The 19,590-nt window shown below is 36.3% G+C and overlaps 1 protein-coding gene across 3 annotated transcripts in view; it reads right to left on the bottom strand.

Moving 5' to 3' along the window:
* The window catches only part of COL24A1 (collagen type XXIV alpha 1 chain), a 364,391-nt gene that overhangs the window by 43,468 nt on the left and 301,333 nt on the right, over positions 1 to 19,590 (bottom strand). For all 3 annotated transcript variants that reach the window (XM_087866074.1, XM_045801865.2, XM_045801864.2), the window contains 4 exons: positions 3,916 to 4,023; positions 2,223 to 2,330; positions 2,078 to 2,131; positions 1,026 to 1,088 (listed from right to left, as the gene is read on the bottom strand). In XM_087866074.1, the coding sequence (XP_087722200.1) occupies positions 1,026 to 1,088; positions 2,078 to 2,131; positions 2,223 to 2,330; positions 3,916 to 4,023 (333 nt within the window). The remainder of the gene's footprint in view (positions 1 to 1,025; positions 1,089 to 2,077; positions 2,132 to 2,222; positions 2,331 to 3,915; positions 4,024 to 19,590) is intronic.

Below are 19,590 nucleotides of genomic sequence, written 5' to 3' on the forward strand. Positions count from 1 at the left end.
GGGCCTTATATAAAGCATCAACTTTCCATGGTTCTTCAGAAATCATAAAAATAACTAATAAATTTGCACCTGAAGAAATGTTGAGGCGGGTCTTTAAACATTTCCCATGACAACCCTGACCTTTGTATTACCGAAAATAATTTATCGTAAGAATTGGGGAAGGGGTGTAGGATTTCAAAAATTTGACTTTTCATTTAATATTTTGCTCAAGACAGTGGTTTTCAGCTGTGAAGTTCTTCAAGATTCCTTTCTCCTGCTTCTGGACCACTCTCCTTTTTTCGCTCTGCCGTCTCCACCCTTGCCCTAGTAGCTGCTATTAGCCGAGGGGGTGCTACGGCTAGAGGCAAACCACTGTTTGACATTTTATAGATTTTTTTTTCAGTTTTATAGATCATCTCATCATTTAGGAGACTGTGGTTAATGAAAACAAAATCAAAACAAAAAGCAAAACTTACAAAAACCAGTAATTGCTGATGGCTTATTTATCCCTATTTATTTTTGCTACAGTTTGTGATTCTAGGCACTAAACAGCTAATTGGAGTTCTTTGGACACCAATCTTTGCAACTCTTTAAGCAGTTCTTCATCACTCTCCGGGGATAGCTACCCATGAGCTGGGAAAACATAGCTATTGGGAAATATTTTTCAAAGTGTGGTGTGAGGAGCTCTGGTCATAGGCAAGCCTCCTCCAAGCGGTGCATGGGGGTAGTCTCTGGTTGTATTAATGCTTATAACATGAAACTGCTTTATGTTTTTGTTCCTAGTGTGAGTTAATACAGTATCCACTATCAATATTAATTCTGATATATATTTTCTAAAGAACTGGGAAAATGGGTGGTCTATGGGGGCTTTTGCTCCAATTAATATATGAACTAAAAAAGGCATGTGAACTAACGAGTTTCTATCTTAAAAGTTATTTTATTATGTTATTAATTTGGAGTATATTAATTTTAGAGTTCTTAACACTAGTTCCTACAATAAGCAAAGAATCACAATTTCCCAGCAAGTAGAATGACTTTATACTTACTCTCTGTCCAATAGGACCTTTAGGACCTGATATTCCAACAATGCCAGCATCTCCTTCAGGACCCTAAAAATATAATAAAAATAAAAAGTCAAAATCTTTAACTCTATATGAACATTGTACAAGTGAAACAATCTTGTAACAATCTATTAGGAGTCAGCTCTTAAAAATGGAATATTAATGTAAATGGATAGTTAATGATGTGCGTGCGAAGTACTATGGAGGAATTGTTCTGAAGTATGCAAGTCACTTTGTTGGTTTTTTTTTTTTTTTTTTTTTTTAAAGATTTTATTTATTTATGTGACAGAGAGACAGCCAGTGAGACAGGGAACACAAGCAGGTGAGTGAGAGAGGAAGAAGCAGGCTCCCAGCGGAGGAGCCCGATGTGGGACTCGATCCCGGAACGCCGGGATCACGCCCTGAGCTGAAGGCAGACGCTTTAACGACTGCGCTACCCAGGCGCCCGGTTTTTTTTTTTTTAAAGATTTTATTTATTTATTTGACAGAGATAGAGACAGCCAGCGAGAGAGCGAACACAAGCAGGGGGAGTGGGAGGAAGAAGCAGGGGGAGTGGGAGGAAGAAGCAGGCCTGATGTGGGGCTCGATCCCATAATGCCGGGATCACGCCCTGAGCCGAAGGCAGACGCTTAACCGCTGTGCCACCCAGGCGCCCCTGCAAGTCACTGTGAAGTACACTAAAATGAGTTCAGAGAGGGAAAGAGGGACAGACAGATTCATGACAAAGCAAGCAAAGAGCTATGCTAGAATCTAGGTAATAGGTATATGGGTTTTCACTCATTCTCTCAACTTTGCTGTATGTTTGAAAATTTTCAAAATAAAATGTTTGGGAAAATGGAACGTGAGGGGACAAAGCGAGTTAGTCAATAAAATTGGTAGGAAAATATATAAATTTAAAATGAACATATTCAAAATTCAAATATATAACTGTACCAATGGAAATGTTGCAGATTAAGAAATACAAAGGCTCAAGTCAGAGACTAAATATTGGTATTTCGACATCTTTCTGATGAATAGCAGAAAATGTGTAAACATACTCTGGGGCCTGGGAATCCTTGGAAACCTGTCAAACCTTGAACACCGTGTTCTCCCTGCAATGTGAATAGACAGGATAATCATTATTGTGCAATGGTGGCCTGGCCTGTAGAATAATACTTAGTGAATTTCTGAGTTGGCACATACAGGCTGCCCTTTCAGGCCAGGCTCTCCACACGGTCCTTGATCACCCTGTGCTCCTTGGTGACCTCTTTTACCTTGAATTCCAGGTTGACCAGGTAGCCCTTGTTCACCCTATGGACAGAGAAAGAAAGGTGATCTTGACTTTAGAATCTACAAGCATTTTGGCTTTTAAATGAAACCAAATACAGGTCCATCCTTAGGCATAAGTACAAGGCACTGGGGAAATCAAATTCTGCATGGTCATTCTTCCTACCAATATTTTTCACACAAGTAATATTTGATTATAATAAGTAAGAAGTGTAACAGTGGGGAAAGAAAATTCCAGGGATTGTGGTCATATGTGTGGAAAGAAGAGGGAAGGAGTGACCTAAAAACTAGGAGGAGGATAGTGGGGCTAAAGAGAGAGGTGGTGTGTGTGAGGGGGGTGTTTATATATGATGGAATTTGAATTTTATTTGAATTGGTATTATTTTGCTGTGTTTTCCTCACCATACAGTGATGATTCAATTGATACCAGAAACAGAGCAGGGTCTCCTGAAGTGTGAACCCTGGTTTTTGCCATGGTTATCTTTTCAATCCTATCATTAAGAAATTTCCATTACCTTTTTCCCAAGGTTCCCTTTGATATATATTCCCTTCATTTCCTAAATTCCACTTTAAAGCTATACTTAAGCACCACTGTTTTATTTGTAAAAGTCAAGTCTTTTCTAAATTTATTTTTATTTTATTTTTGAAATGAAAGCTGTAATATCTTTCATACTACCTCTAAAAATAAGAATCAGGAGGGTTTAGAGATAGGGTAATGAAAAATGATGCTTGGTAAATTTTGATAAAAAATTCTTTAAGATTAGCAAATTATCCTTCACTGTCTGGAAACAAAGATACAGCTTTGGGATTTGACAAATATGGATCTCTTTTACTGCCAGTTCATTCTTTAGAGATAGGAATTTTATTTCACTTCCTAGTTTTAGCATTGGCTCAGCTACTTTGAATTTTAGTGGAAAGGGAGGAGTCATTTCCAGTTTACTCATATGGGTCAGAATACCTGAACATTCTTTAGAACTGGAACTCTGAAAATCAAATTAAGAGGTGATAATGATGAGGGTGCCAACATCTTAATCCTTGGCTTTTATGAAATTGCTTTAGATACTGGACTAATCTTTTGGTTGTATGGGTTAATTCTGCATTGAGATAGTTCTAAAACAGGTTTTGTTTAGAAAGCCTTATTGAATGTACAATACGCCATTCAATGAATGTTAATGTAAGATTTAATTATGATCACTTTGACTCTAAGATATAAGCTCTACTCTTATCAGATTTATTAATTGGTTGGTTAGATTCAGATTCAGAGGAATAGGAAGTGTTTCTAAGAAAGTATGTATCCGGAAGTAAGTAAGGTTTCTCTTTTTAGGAGGAGAAGGTGGATGACAGGGAAGAATGAGTTGAAGAGCTTTTTTTAAAGCATCGCCTATACTGCGTTAATGAGTTGTTCTGGCAAATTACATGCACTGTGGTTATCACAGGAGATGAGTATGTCCAGGCCACAAACTTTCCTTTTCCTCCTAATGTGTTTTTATTATTGGTCAAATTTATTAAAAGCTATTAATCTTGCCATCCTGTGATCTAGCCAATGAACTCAGGGAGAATATGTCTGTCAATAGTGCTGCTTGTCCATCAGAAGAAACTGTTAAAGTACCTTTGGGCCTGGAACCCCTGGGCTTCCTGGAAGGCCTGATGACCCCTTGGCTCCTCGAGGACCTGGAGACCCAGCCAGTCCTGTTCTTCCTGGGCTGCCTCTGGTGCCCTAAGAAATAAGAAATAAAAATCTGGGCATTTCCCCAAAATCCATCCAGACGCTCAGTATATGTAGGAGGGGTTGGTGTTCTGAAGGGCTGCTGTTGACACACTGCCCAGGTCTGAGAGTTATCCTGGGCTTCTTTCCCAAGTAAGTGAAATATTTAAGTAATGTTTTGACTCACCTGAAGTCTCTAATATAGTTAATGTAATGGTTTGAGGTATTTAAAATGAAAATACTGAGGCAGTATAGTCTGTCAGTACCTTCTGACTTAAATAGCCTAATTGTAAAGTATGCGTGTTGCATTCTAACTTTCTGTATTATATTCTAGGTATGCATGACAACTACTGGTTAATGTTTCCTTAAGAAAAATAGTCTATGGATATTAACCAGACTTACTGTGGTGATCATTTCTCAATATACACACGTATTGAATCATTATGCTGTATACCTGAAACTAATATAATATTTTATGTCCCTTATATATATTTCAATTTAAAAAAAGATTAAGAGGGGTGCCTGGGTGGCACAGCGGTTAAGCGTCTGCCTTCAGCTCGGGGCGTGATCCCGGCGTTATGGGATCTAGTCCCACATCGGGCTCCTCCGCTGTGAGCCTGCTTCTTCCTCTCCCACTCCCCTGCTGTGTTCCCTCTCTCGCTGGCTGTCTCTATGTCAAATAAATAAAATCTTTAAAAAAAAAAAAAGATTAAGAAATTAAAAAAAAAGTTATTGAGTGGTTCACTTGTTAGTCCAGCATGGAAAATCACTTACTGATATGACTTAAATCATGTCCTCAAAGTAAACTTGCTTAAGATTATTAGCCTTTTGGCAAGAACAATAGGCTGAAATGTTAAAGACATTGCAGCAGCATCAATAGTAAAAAAACAGGCATATGCTTTTGAGTGATCTTCCTTGCCTCTTGATGAATCAGTAGATGTTACCAATACTACTCAGTTGTTTATTTGGGTAGTCAATGCTGTGTTGACATGACTGAAGAATTAACCTATGTGAATAGTTTGCAGATTGACTATAGGTGAGGAATACTTTCCAAGAATTTAAAACACTAAATCAGCACAACCTCGAGTAGAATCTGCTAAAACATGATAAAACTGACAGCAATGCATTGGGAAAAGATTTATTGAATAAATTTACAAAACTTGTGGAAATGTAAGGTATTTAAAGCTACGGATATTCATTGTATTATTCACAATCAGGTACACAGAGGAAAACACTCAAATCTAGTATGTGTTATTGAACCAGTAGTGTCAACAGTGAATTCCATGGACTCTTGCAACCTTCACCCGTTCTGTGATATTTTTTGTGAATATAGAAACTGAATATCCTAATTTTCTCTATCACACAGCAATTTGATGGCTTAGCAGGGATAAAGTTTTATTGAGATATTTTGAGAATGAGATTGAAATGTTTTTGAATGGGAAGAACCACCCTCAACCTCTATTACTGGGTAATAAATGGCTTCGGAAATTAGATCTTGCTGCAGACTCTATAATGTTTATCAATGAATTTAACTTAAAATTATAAGGCAAAACAATGCCTATATGTGAAACATATACTTTGGTAGTCATTTCTTTTCCTTTTCCTTTTTTTTTTTTTTTTTAAGGGTGGTGGCAGGGGGAGAGGCAGAGGGAGAGTGAAAATCTTAAGCAGGCTCCATGCCCAGCACAGAGCCCAATACCGAGCTTGATCTCACCACCCTGAGAGCATGGCCTAAGCCAAAATCAAGAGTTGGATGCTTAATTGACTGAGTCACCCAGGGCCCCAAGTCATTTCTTTTTTTTTTTTTTAAGTCATTTTTTAAAAAAAGTAATCTCTATACCCAATATGGAGCTTGAACTCACAACCCCAAGATAAAGAGTCATATGCTCTACTGACTGAGCCAGCCAGGCGCCCCATGTGGTAAAGTCATTTTGATGACAACTAATATTTGAATCACAAGTAACGTCAAGCAACTATGTACATTTCCTGTGGTGTCAAAAATTAAAACAATAAGTGAGATCTTCATTTCCCACACAAATTTGCAGTGGGCAGATTTTCTGAGCTCAACTTCTTTCAACAGTATTTTAAGCACTAGAGGCAAGAAATTTCTATACCTCAAAAATCCATTTAACTGTGCAGCTGAGGCGTTCCCACCTAACAGTTCAATTGGAAATGCTAACATACAATGTAATGACATGCTAGAAGGCAAGTAATCAAGAGAAGAATCTAACAAAATTTTATAAATTCCTTCTAAGCAATGAATATGCACAATTAAAATCATATGCTCATGAATTTGGCAGTACCTATCTGTGTGAAGAGAATTTTCAAAGATAAAATATGGAAGACATGAGAAATCTCATTATAGGTCAGCATTAACAAATAAAAAGAAAATTTTGATGACAGGGAACTATAATAAGCTAAATGTTATCTCTCCTCCCACAAATCATTCCATTTTTCTCATTAGTAGACTTGTATTACAAAAAAATTGTACTAAATTACTTTATTTTGAATTTCGTAAAGAAAAATTTTGTGAAAATCTATTTTCTCTCATTACATAAGTTGTTAAATAGACCCTTAATTTTGCCTCTTTCCCTGCAAAGCCTAAAATAATTACTAATATTTACAGAAAACATTGGCCGACTCCTATTTTAGGAGGTGACTGATACTTTCTGAGTTGATTCCTGGGATACTAAATTGGGTTGTGCAATCATTCTTCTAGGTATTCAGCAAATATTTGATTATGATATAGAATATTATTTACGTGAAAGGAAGTTACCATGGGAAGCCCTATGAGGAATACAAACATAAATAAAATATGGTTTTTGTTTTCAAGAAGCTTAAAATTAAGTGACAAAGATAAAATATAATATAAATAGTGATAATGAAGACAAATATTTTAAAAATTGCCAAATGAGAAGGGAGATACAAAGCAAATACTAGAGGGATCCTAAATAGGGGAAATTACCTCTGGTGCCAATCACAAAAGGAATTACTGAGAAAGCAGAGTAGAACAAGATCCTAAGATGAAGATATTGCTGGGGCCTCTGTGTGGCTCAGTAAGTTAAGGGTCCGACTCTTGATTTCAGCTCAGGTCATGATCTCAGGGTCGTGAGATCAAGACCTTCAATAGAGCCCCGTGTCGCTCTCTGCGCTGAGCATGGAGCCTGCTTGGGATTCTCTTTCCCTCCCCCTCTGCCCCACCACTGCTCGCAATGCCCTCTCTCTCTTTCTCTCTCTCTCTCAAAAAAAAAAGATAAGGATATTGCCCTTAAAGTTACAAATATGATAGGAGAGGTGATTTGCTAAAAAATAGAGTCATTTCTGTAGAAGGTCTGTGGGAAGAATACGATTTAAAGATAAAGCCAATTTTGAATATAATACTGGAGTATTTTTCCTTTTTTCCCCAAGTTATTTTTTCCAAATTGTATCATCACATATCTTTTCACTCTCTTACTTATGGTAAATAATTCAACATAAAGAATTAGCTTTTCCAGGTAGATTTTCTTCATGATCACAAAACTGACTAAAATAATGAATGAAAATGTGTTTTATTGACTAGGTACCATGTCCTATGCTGACCACTTACAGGGAGAGATCTACTCGACTTTAAACCTTTTTTTTTTTTTTGTTCTAATTTACACTGACTATTTTATCTCTTGCCATTTCTCTATATTAGTGGCTCTCAATATATGTAAGGAACAATTATGAGGACAAAATTCTCATTGATGGAAAGTAAAAGGGAGGGGAGAAAGAGAGAGAGAAGGACAGTAGGGGAGAGAGTGAAAAGAGGGAGAGGGAGGGAAAGAGAGAGACAGAAAAAGAGGGAGGAAGCAGGGCAGGGAGGAGAGAAAAGAGAGAGAGAGATCCACATTGTGGACTTAAGATTCAGGTGGTATGGTTTCCCACGTTGCTTGCATCATTAACCTAAGTGTACTAATCTCTATTTCCTTTCCCTTGCCACATGAACTTGAGAACCCTGGATTCATGTAATCTACCCTATTTCTTTCCCCTTGACACACAAACCCTGGATTCATGACATGGTGTCATTTCAGAACTCAATGCAAATGAAAGCAAATCCAGTCATAGTCATCTGAGACTTCGGGATATAAAATTTCAAAAATGTCCAATGAAGACATAGCTGTTATACCAATAGCCAGGTCTCTAATAGGAATATGACTCTACAGAAAAGGCAAGTCTCAAAAACAAAATTCTGATAAACGGTGTCCTCCCCGTTAAAAACAAAAACAGGTCGAAAACCTGAAGAAACCAATGACGCGCAGAGAAGGAAGGGTATGTAAGCGAGGGAAACAAAACAAAACATACAGACTTAGGTCAATATATAGATTTAGTTTCAGAGTTAAACTAGGTGGAAAGTAGATCAATGTAAGGATTAAATAAAAAAAGGTGGATTGTCTTGCAAGGCTGTGAGTATCCTATCCTTGAATGTATTGTAGAGGTAACAGATGCCACAGGGAGAGGATAACACATAACAGATTGCCCTAGACAATTTTAGGATATCTCAACATTCCAGAATTCTAATATAGTAGCACTTCACTTGTAATTTTAGGCAATTTTTAAAAATCTTTATTCACCAACAGGAAACAAATGTATCTTTTAGGTGATGCATGGACAACGTACTGCTGAACGCTCCTGAAGTCAAACGGTATTTTTAGCTGAGAATGAAAGGACTCTAAGACTAGTCCTTAGGGTTAACTGAAAACTAGAAACTTTACTTGTAGTGCTACCACACATTTAACAGAGCACAATGAATATGTTCCAAGTCATTTACTGTTCATGTTGGTTTCTTAGAGAGAAATTTGAGGATAGTAGCAGAATGTTCTGGACAAAGTTCCAAACAATGTTTCATACAAGTAGAGAACAAATATTTCTTATTATGAACACAAAGATGGATGAGTAATTTTGCTTTCAAGAGAAACAGATGTTAATGCCTAGGCATTCTTTCCAGTGTCTTCTAAATGATTTGTTTAAAACCAATCAGCAAACAGTAAGTCATTCTAAGCAAATTTTTAAAAGTAAATAAAATTATATTTAATTTGTTCAGAGATGCTGAAACCAATAAACAGTTCACCTGAGTCTTAAAAAAAGTTAATAGTATGAAAAGAGTACATGATGTCTCATGGCTAGAGACTTCCATTATTCTCAGATAGGCGTCAGATTCCCTGCTGAATACGTTTTTTTTTTTTAAATTGGCATATAATTGACATATAGTATTATGTAAGTTTAAAGAGTACATGGTGTTGTTTTGGTACATTTATGCTTACGTATTACATGTGATTATTACAGTAATATTAGCTAATACCTTTATTATATCACATATTTATAATTTCTTTTTTGTGCTGAGAACAGTTAAGATTTAGTCTGCTAGCAACTTTGAAATTTACACTATGGTATTGTTGACTATAATCACCATGTTGTGCATTAGATCTCCAGAACTTATTTATCTACTAGTTGTTAGGCTGTACCCTTAAATTGGTTTTCAATCCTGCAGAAAGTGTCAATTTTGACTGGATTGAAACTGATGACTGCTTGGGTTAGTCAGTAATCAACGATATCAGCCACAACAAGAATTACTTTTTATTGAGTGTCTTCTGTGCATCAGGAACTATAAGAGTAAAAAAAAAAAAAAAAAAAAAAAAAAAAGAAGAAAAGAAAGAAACTATAATGGTAATATGTTTGTACTGTGTATTTAATCTGATGTCAGTGAAGGAAAGAAGAGGGACTCCTTCTCTTTCACTTTGACTTCCCTGTGGGGAAAGGAAAGAAGGGTGTGTAAGCATATACATGTTTATATATAAAACTGCTTTTTTTCTGGAACTGAATGGAAAGATCTGGGATGGAAAATGGAGTTATCTGCATATATTTAGAGGACAGAAAGAGAAAGATTTTGGAATAATGATGACTGGTTTGTATATAATAATTAACATAACAGAGAATGTCGCTCTGTTACTTCCTAGGCCCCTTAATTTAGTTGTCTTAATTTCATCAGGATTGAAACAAATATATTAAGGAATAAATAACAAAGAAATAAAATTTGTTAAATATAGGCAACAATAGAAATCCACATTTTAAAGTAGATTAACAAAGGAAAACCATTTTTAAAACTATGTTGAATGAAAAGACAAACATTTTTGATGTTAATTTTATTGATTTCTCAACAGTAGAATAATAAATTTAAAATGACACTAAACTTCAAATTAGTTGACTTTTTTTTTAAAGTAGCACCTTGAAAATTACTAGAAAGTTTTTTCCTTTCCCTACTTGCAAGCATCCTCTGTGCTCAAAGCATTATGTTTATATAGTTATTTACTGTGTGAGAAAACAGCAATTAAAATTAATTTACTTTCTATAGTACAAAAAATTAAGTATGATTTCCAGAATTTTTTTTTGCATTATTAGGCAATGTAAGTACTGCATTTTTTTAAAGCCAGCAAACCAATGAGTTATAAAAGTAATGCTTTGCTTCCTTTATTCCAAGCAACTAAAAACACTTCTATTTAAGTAAGGATTTCTCATTTTATTTGGTTTACTAAATATATCCCCCCCTAGGAAAGAATTGGCTGTTTAAAAAATGTGGGACAGTAATTATTAGGTGATTATATGCAAGGCTATATTATATAAAAATAATGTAGCATTCATAACATTTTCCTTCAGTGCCAGTCAAAAGTAATGTGGCCAAATGCTGGAAATAAGATTTATGAATGAGCTACACACTAAAGTCAGGAGGTAACTTTAGTTTTGAATCTCTAAACATATTAAAACTTATGGAACTTGGAGCAGGTCTGAGACAAGTCATAGGGTAGTGGAGACAAGTCAGGTCTGCTTGACTTAGGTCTATTCCCAAGAGTATACAAAACTCACTCTTGTTCAGCCTTAATGAATACAAGCATTTCAACATTGTATTACCTCACAGAAATTATTTATACATTTCCATTAGAACAACTGGTGGTTTATCAGTCTTGCAAAATGGACAGTGCAAATGTCACACTAATATTGGGCAAAATTAATGTATCTTATAAAATTTCCTTGACTCAGGTCTTAACCTATAATCACAGGACTAACAGGGACTGAAAGAGGATATTTCATTTATACTTTGGCTCTTAGACATGTCTAGGCTCACGCTACTATGAAGAAATAAATGCCCATCTTTTATTTCAAAAATAACAAATCTATACCTATACTATCTTATTTGATCCTCTGATAATCCCGTGAACATGCCAATTCTTTCCTGACTGAAGGTTTTTCCATTTTGGTTCCTTCACATAGTATGTTCGTCCTTCATTCTTTATATACCTGGCTCAGTCTTACCTTCTCAAGGGAGATATAGTATAACCATAGCCAAGTATGACCTCCTCCGGGAGGCCTCTACTCTCTACTCCATCTATAATCTATCTCCCACATGCTCTATCTCAAAACCCTATTTATTTCTTTCATAGAACTTTTGGAATTACCTGATTTCTCTATATATGGACTACTACCCAATTACTGGGCTGATTTATATTACATTATAATTTTTTTTTTTTTTTTTTTTTAGGTAAAAAATGGTCAAATGTTGGGATACCTGGGTGGCTCAGTTGGTTAGGTGTCTGCCTTCGGCCCAGGTCATGATCCCAGGGTCCTGGGATCAAGTCCCACACAGGGCTCCTTGCTCAGTGGGGAGCCTGCATCACCCTTTTGCCTGCTGCTCCCTCTGCTTGTGCTCTCTCTCTCTCTGACAAATAAGTAAATAAAATCTTTAAAAAAATGGTCAAATGTCAGACATTTCTTGCTGTTCCATGTATGTTTCATGGAGGCAGTTCTTTGTCTATCTTGTTCAGTGCTATATTTTATAACTCCTGGCTCATATTAAGCCCTGAACAAATATTTGTTGGATGAATGAATGTTAGCTTAACCATGAATATCTATTATTATTCTATGAATATCTATAATAACAATAAGAGCATCCAGTCTACTAAACACTTCACATACAATGTCTCATTTGATTTTCAGAAAAATCATATGAAGTAGGTATTATTACATTCCTATTAGATGATGCTTAAGACATTAAGTAGCTGACACACCTTAATTTTATTCAGGACTCCAAAGTCACAGTTTTTATGCAAAGACCATTCATTTTTCAAATATTTATTGAGCTTCTTTTTTAAAAGATTTTATTTATTTATTTGAGAGAGAGAATGAGAGACAGAGCACAAGTTGGGGGGAGGGAGAGGGACAAGCAGACTCCCCACCAAGCAGGGAGCCCAATGCAGGGCTCAATCCCAGGACCCCAGCAATCATGACCTGAGGCAAAGGCAGATGCTTAACCAACTGAGCCACCCAGGCGCCCCTATTGAGCTTCTTCCATGGACCTGAAACTGCTGAGTGCTAGGGCTGCAAAGATGAATAAAACACAATCCCAATTCTACATGAGTTTGCCATCTTTTGTCACAGAAAGACATGAGGATATGTAATCAGCAACCATATGATCTGTGTTCTGATGGAAGCAGTGTACACAAGTTCGGAGCAGGGATGCTTAACTCTGACTGGAGTGTTCCAGGAAGAGTGTCTGAAGGAGGTAACAGTTTGGTTAAGTCTTGAAAGAGCAAGAAATTGTTCATCCTAAAGTTGGATGAGTTTTCCAAGCAGAGGTCATAAATGACATGTATCAAGACATGAAAGTAAGGAAAATATACAGAATTTGGGGGGGAATACCTATGTAATTAAGCATACCTGAAGGGGTATGCAGAGTGGTTAAGAACACAGGCTCTGAATCTAGATTACCTGATTTAGAATTCTGGCTCTATTATTTGTTGTCTATGTGACCTCAGGCAAGTTACTTAGTCTCTCTGAGTCTCATCTTCCTTTTCTGTAACCTAAGAGATAATAGCTATACCTACTTCATGGGTTTTGTGCGTGTGCGTGTGCGTGTGCGTGTGCGTGTGTGTGTGTATTAAATAACTTCATACATATTCAGCAATTTGAATGGTTCCTGGCACACAGTAAGCGTTTAATAATTGTTAGCTGTCATTGTGACTGAAATGCACAGCAAATGTGAGGAGAAAGATATAAGACTGGAAACGTAAACAGAGGCCAGATCATAAAATCAACATTGCACAAAGAGTATGAACTTCATTGGATTGGGAATCACTGAAGATTCAACCAGGAAAGTTACATCCTTTAGCAAATCTTTCACTTTGTTGCTAATAAGCAGCCAAACAGACTGTGTTTTGTCTGTTCTGGAAGAGTTCCTAATGAGCAATAAATGGGCCAAAACAAGCAGCAGGGGGAAGAGGGAGAAAGTAGCAATCAGGATAAGCCATAATTGGAAATCACCCTCTTAATCAAGAGTTGACAGGATCTGCTGAATGTAGATCCGGCAAATGCAAGTATGTTTCTTTCTCCAAAATACTGTGAAGAAAGAAATGTATCTTCTCAGAAACAGAAGTTTCTTTAGTGTGAGGAGCTCCCAGGCTAGACAGCACAACAGATGGGTGGCAGGGCTGCTGGTGTTCCTAACAGAGGTTTCCATGGTGGTCCTGCTACTCTGTGCTTGAGCTATGAGTGGGCTGATGAAGTGTGTTTTTCCTTCTTGTATTGGATACAATCCACAGTGGAAAACTCAAGACTTTCGATGTTCTTTTAGGACAAGCATCTCATTTTCTACAACACTTAAGCCTGTGTTCACCTGACAAAGTGCAAAGTCAAGATTGAAAGGCCTTGATTTGTCTTAAGTCAAGATGTTGGGTTTGTTTCTTTCCCTCTTTTCCAATAACCAATTTTATTAGTTGCAGCAATAAAAAATAAAAAGACTGGTAAGCCTTCATTTTGATGACAAATAGATTTATGATCTTTGCAGGGAAAAGTTGTTTTCCTTTTTCATAAATGATTGAGGCACTACAGAAGTCCAATGCGATGAAAACAGCATGGTAGACTCATTTACTACAGATGTGCTAAGTTGACTAGTCTCAAAACACTCATTTATACAGAAGGAAATTCACACAGGCAACTGTGAGCCTCCCCAATACTGTCCTTCAGTTATAGTCACATGACTTTGAAAAAACACTGAAACTGTGGAATGAATATGCCAAGAATTCTTTAACTCCTTGGCCACATCAAAAAAAGAAAGAACATTGTTTAGGAAAATCAGGCAGTTGCATAATGCTAGAAATCCCAGAATAAATATTTTTCTCAGTGGAAAAATCCAGCAGTCTTTAAAGGTAAGCCAAGAAACACCACGGTGCCATGATTTTAAAAAATAAAATAAAAATTAAAAAAAAAAAAGACCAATGGAAAGATGTCCTTATCCGTTGTTGAAAATATTCCATAGAGACTGTGTTACTTTCTCTTAACTAGTTTTTCTATTGCCATAGTAAGTTTCAGAAATAATTACTTAGAAATAATTTTACCTAATGACCAGTTTAGCCATTGCTATCTAATGTCATTGACCAGACTAGCTCCTTATAAAGCATCACCATTCTAACTTCATATCATATATTCTACAGGACACAGAAACATTTGTAGAAAATATTTCCGTATTCATAAATACCAATAGCATGTGTAAACTTTGGGGTTAAAAAGGGGATTCTTCAAGGGAAAGTTTTTTTTTATTTTGATGGATACAAAACACTTCAATATTTATGACATCCTGATATTCAAAGTATGCATGTGAAATTTTTCTAACTTATTCTTTGAAAATGCTAACAAAGTAGAAGATGATGACTTATGACCTGATACCTAATTGCTTACTAATGACAATAGCAGACACCATTCAACTTCACGGCCCTAGGCGATATACTGAGCAATAGTCAGCGTTAAGAGAATTCATTTCAATCCCTTTCCTCACAAAATTCCATGAGATTCTTATAGCCCTATATAAAGGGACATGTAGCTCAGAACCTGTTTTTTTTTTTTTTTTTTAAACGGCTGCCCAGTTAGAAGTAGAATAGCTTTGGAACTAGAATGTGCATATTTTATTCTGACTAATTCATACTCAGATTCTCCTTTCTCTTGATTATGTCTTTAGCCTCTCCGTCTCTACTAGGTCCATCTAGCATCTAAATGTGCTCCAGGTTCTCTCACTTCAAATAACTTCTACTTGAATTTCAGTTCCATCTCTAGCTATTGCCCTACTTTCTCTTTCAGAGCCAAATTGCTCTTGCTCACTAACTTTAGTCACAATTGTTCTTGCTCTGGTTCTTCAAACATACTAGATTCTTCCTAGATTTTTATATGGTATTGTCTCTGCACGGAATGTTTCTTCCTGGCTTTCCTCACCCACAATAATCACTCCTAATGTACTAACTCCTACTTATTGTTCCGTGTCATCTCTCTTTCCCTATCCCCTCATAGCAAGCCACTTTACTGAGGTATAATTGACATAAAGTAAATGGCAATATACATATTTAATAAGTCAGCATAAAGGATTTCACACATCTGTGTAATCACACAATCATCACAATCAAAATAACATACCATCATCACAATCATATCTGCTCCCTCCCCCAAAAGTCTTACACTGTCCCTTCATAAGCCTTCCTTCTCACACCTCCCTATATGCACTCCATCCAGGATATCCCTGATTTGCTCTCTGTCACTACAGATTAGTTTGCAATTTCTAGAATTTTACATAAGTAGAATCACATAGTATGGGCCTTTTTTTTTGGTCTGTTCCCCCCCCCCCCATAGTTTCCACATCCAGCATGGAGCCCGATGTGGGGCTTCAATTCATGACCTTGAAATCAAGACGGGAGCTGAGACTGAGTCATATGCTCAACCTACTGAGCCACGCAGGCACCCTGTCTGCTTTTTTCCCTCAGCATATTTGAGATCCATTCATGTTGTAGCATATATCAGTAGCTCATTCTTTTTATGCAAATTAATATTTCATTGTACGTATGTACCAAATTTTTTCAGCCAGTCACCTTTTGATGAACAAATATTTGGGTTATTTCCATTTTGGGGCTATTACAAAGATAAGTGCTATAAATATTCATGGGCAAGTTTTTGTGTGGACATATGTTCATTTCTCTTGGATAAGAGTAGAAAGCCTGGATCCTATGATAGGTATGTGTTTAATGTTTTAAGATACTGCCAATGCCAAAATTAACATCTTAATAGTATTAAGTGTTCTGACCTATGAAGATAGTATACATAATACTTATTTAGGTCTACTTTAATTTTTGTTAGAAATGCTTTATAGGGGCGCCTGGGTGGCTCAGTGGTTAGGCATCTGCCTTTGGCTCAGGGCGTGATCCCGGAGTTCTGGGATCGAGCCCCACATCAGGCTCCTTTGTTGGGAGCCCGCTTCTTCCTCTCCCACTCCCCCTGCTTGTGTTCCCTCTCTCACTGGCTGTCTCTCTCTGTCAAATAAATTAAAAAAATCTTAAAAAAAAAAAAAAGAAATGCTTTCTAGTTTTTAGCATATAGGTATGCACTTTTTGGGGGTCAAATTATCTCATTCCAGCACTATTGTGTTTTAAATGTCACTTTCTGAATGTTCATTGTTAGTATACAGAAATACAATTCAAATTTGTATATTGATCTTACATCTTGCAACTTTGCTAAATTTACTTAGTTTTTTTGTAGATTCTTAAAGATTTTCTACATAGATGATCATGTTGTCTATGAATAAAGACAGTTTTATTCCATTTCAATCTGGGTGAGTTTTCTTTCTTTTTATTATGCTGACTAGAACTTTACTGCATTGATTAGAACCTCCAGTAAAGTGTTGAATGTGTCATTTAAATGAAAGAGGGTAATACAGATATCTGTAGGCATATGAGATCTCAGAAAGTTTGTCTCACAAATACTTACATTGGAAATACTTTTTAGAGGAAGTACTGAAATAATAATAGAAACAAATTCAGGAGATTCTATAAAGGATATTCAAATTGATAGTGATCAAATAGCTTAATTAAGTTTACTACTCAAAAAAGAAGGAATGGAAATAAAAAGAGAAAGTAAATGCATAAAAACTAAAAGTCAGGGGCATTTGGATGGCACAGTTGGTTAAACGTCCGACTCTTGGTTTCAGCTCAGGTTGTGATCTCAGGGTTGTGAGATCGAGCCCCGTATGAGGCTCTGTGCTCAGCACGGAGTCTGCTTAAGACTCTCTCTCCCTCTCTCTCTGCCCCTTCTCCCATGCTCTCTCTCTCTCTCTCTCACACACACACACACACACTCTCTCTCTCTCTCTTAAATAAATCTTTTTAAAAAAAACCTAAAAGTCAATATTCACGGCAATATCAAAAAATGATGAAGGCAAAGAGTAGTTAATAGAAACAAAAGGAAATGAGAGCACAAACAAGTACTTATTTTGTTAGAGAGAAGATACAGATAGTGATATATTTAACAAATCAATATAGTTAAATACATACACATTTGGTTTTAAGTTCAGTGCAATTGCTACAAGAACATCCACCAAAAAAGAAAGGACAACTTTTCATAATTCTAAATAATGTCAGTGATAAAACAGTCCTCTCCATTAGTGCTGCTATTATCACCCTTATTTAGTTTGGGTTTGGCTCATGGGACATCCTGGCAGGGGACTGGGGGTCAGGGGGGAAATCTGCAGCAGATTCAAGATGCTACATAAGCTACCTTGCTATTTGCACCTTATGACTGAGCAATGATAATATCCAATAAGGATCATAATTGTATATATCTTATAAGATTATTAGTCTATCCAACGGGAATCAAGAAAGAAAGAAAGAAAGAAAAAAACAAAAACAAAAAAGATAGTCTGAGACAAGGAAAATAGAGAATTAAGGTGGCAAATACTCTTCGTGGAGAAATTTCAGATGCATCCTCTAAGATCTACAGCAGAAGGATGTTCACTATTGTGGCTACTGTTCAACATCGCATTGAAGGTCTCTGCCAACTTATGTGGAAGGAAAAAGAAGTGAGTGGAAGGAAAGAGATCAATCTGCCATTATTTGAAGATATTATCTACCTCAAAAACCCAATAGAATCACAAAAGGAAATTATTAGAAATTTTTAAAAATCCAGTTGTATGGAATATATCCTGAATCAGTGCATTTATTTAAACTAGTAATAACTGGGGGCACCTGTGTGGTATAGTCAGTTAAGCATCTCATTCTTGGGTTTGGCTTAGGTTGTGATCTCAGAGTCATGAGATTGAGCCCTATGACAGGCTCCATGCTCAGCATGAAGTCTGCTTGGTTTCTCTCTCTCTCTCTGCCCCTCACCACCATGGTCTCTCTCTCACCCTCTCTCTAAAATAAATAAATAAATCTTACAAAAATGAATTGTAATAAAAAAAATAAACTTGTAATAACTAACTAGAGAATAAAATAATACACAAGGCCCTTATTAAAGGGCAACATTGCATATTGATAAGAGCAAAAAATATGGAGTTAGGCTGCTTTTGTTGTTATAAGACAATGAAAGCAACAATCTCTCACTGCCTCAGTATGTATATACGTACGTATTTCTTTTTTTAAATTGAGGTATAATTGGCCTCAGTTTCTTCATGTATAAAATAAAGATCATAATTGTATATATCTTACAAGATTATGAAGATTAAGTGAGTCAACATAGTCAAACACTTATCATGGCAACTGGCACATACTTAGTATTATATGAATTTTTGCCATTATTATTATGGAGCTATTTTATTATAGCACAATAAAGATGATAAAATAAAGATTTCATCTCTTTTATTGGATAACAATGATAAGATATGAATTTTCTCCCAATATATCTATAAACTCAAGGCAAACCCAATGACAATTCAAGTTTTCGTTATGTTTTTAGAGAAACTCAGCAAATCTAATCTTAAATGTATGTGGTAGAAGCATAAAGAAGGGGGACTTGCTCTACTAAATATGACGACACATTACAAAGCCATAGAGTAAGAACAGTGTGATAATACAAACAGACCAGGGGACAGCCGGTTTTTTCTGTAAAAGGGCCAGAGAGTAAATATTTTAGATTTTGCGAGATCATTGGTCTTTGTTGCGACTACTCAAACTGTGGTTTATAGCGCAAAAGCAGCTATAAGCAAATGTAAGCAAATGACGGTGGCTGTGTGCCAATAAGATTAATTTATGGCTATGGAAATTTAAGTTTCATGTAGTTTTCACTTGTGACAAAGCCTTCTTCTTTTTATTTTTTTCTACTATCAAAAATGTAAAAACCGGCTTAGCTCATGGGCCATATAAATATAGATCCATTTGGTTCATCAGGTGCAGTTTGCTGATACACAGAATGGACTGATATAGACCACATATAAAGGAGAACTTAAATAGAGTAAGTTGGATGCTTTCTGTTTGTTTTTTTGAGATCCAGTCTCTACCCTTCTCCGTTCCTCTCTATGCTCCAGCAGGTTCCCTTCCCCTTTAGCTGTTGGCTAGTGACATATCAAGGGGAGGCAGATGGGAGAGAGCCCACTCTTAGTGCAGGCAGAAAGGGAATGCATTGTCGTTTGTGAATTTTTAAAATAACAATAACACTTTTTTTCATCATCATGTACTGGCAATTCTCAACAATGTCAGTGATAAAACAGTCCTCCTCATCAGTGCTGCTATTATCACCCTTATTTAGTTGGGTTTGGTTAATGGG

The sequence above is a fragment of the Ursus americanus genome, chromosome 12 (genome assembly GCF_024610735.1).
Source record: "Ursus americanus isolate L20-20 chromosome 12, mUrsAme1.1.p, whole genome shotgun sequence".
NCBI lineage: Eukaryota > Metazoa > Chordata > Mammalia > Carnivora > Ursidae > Ursus > Ursus americanus.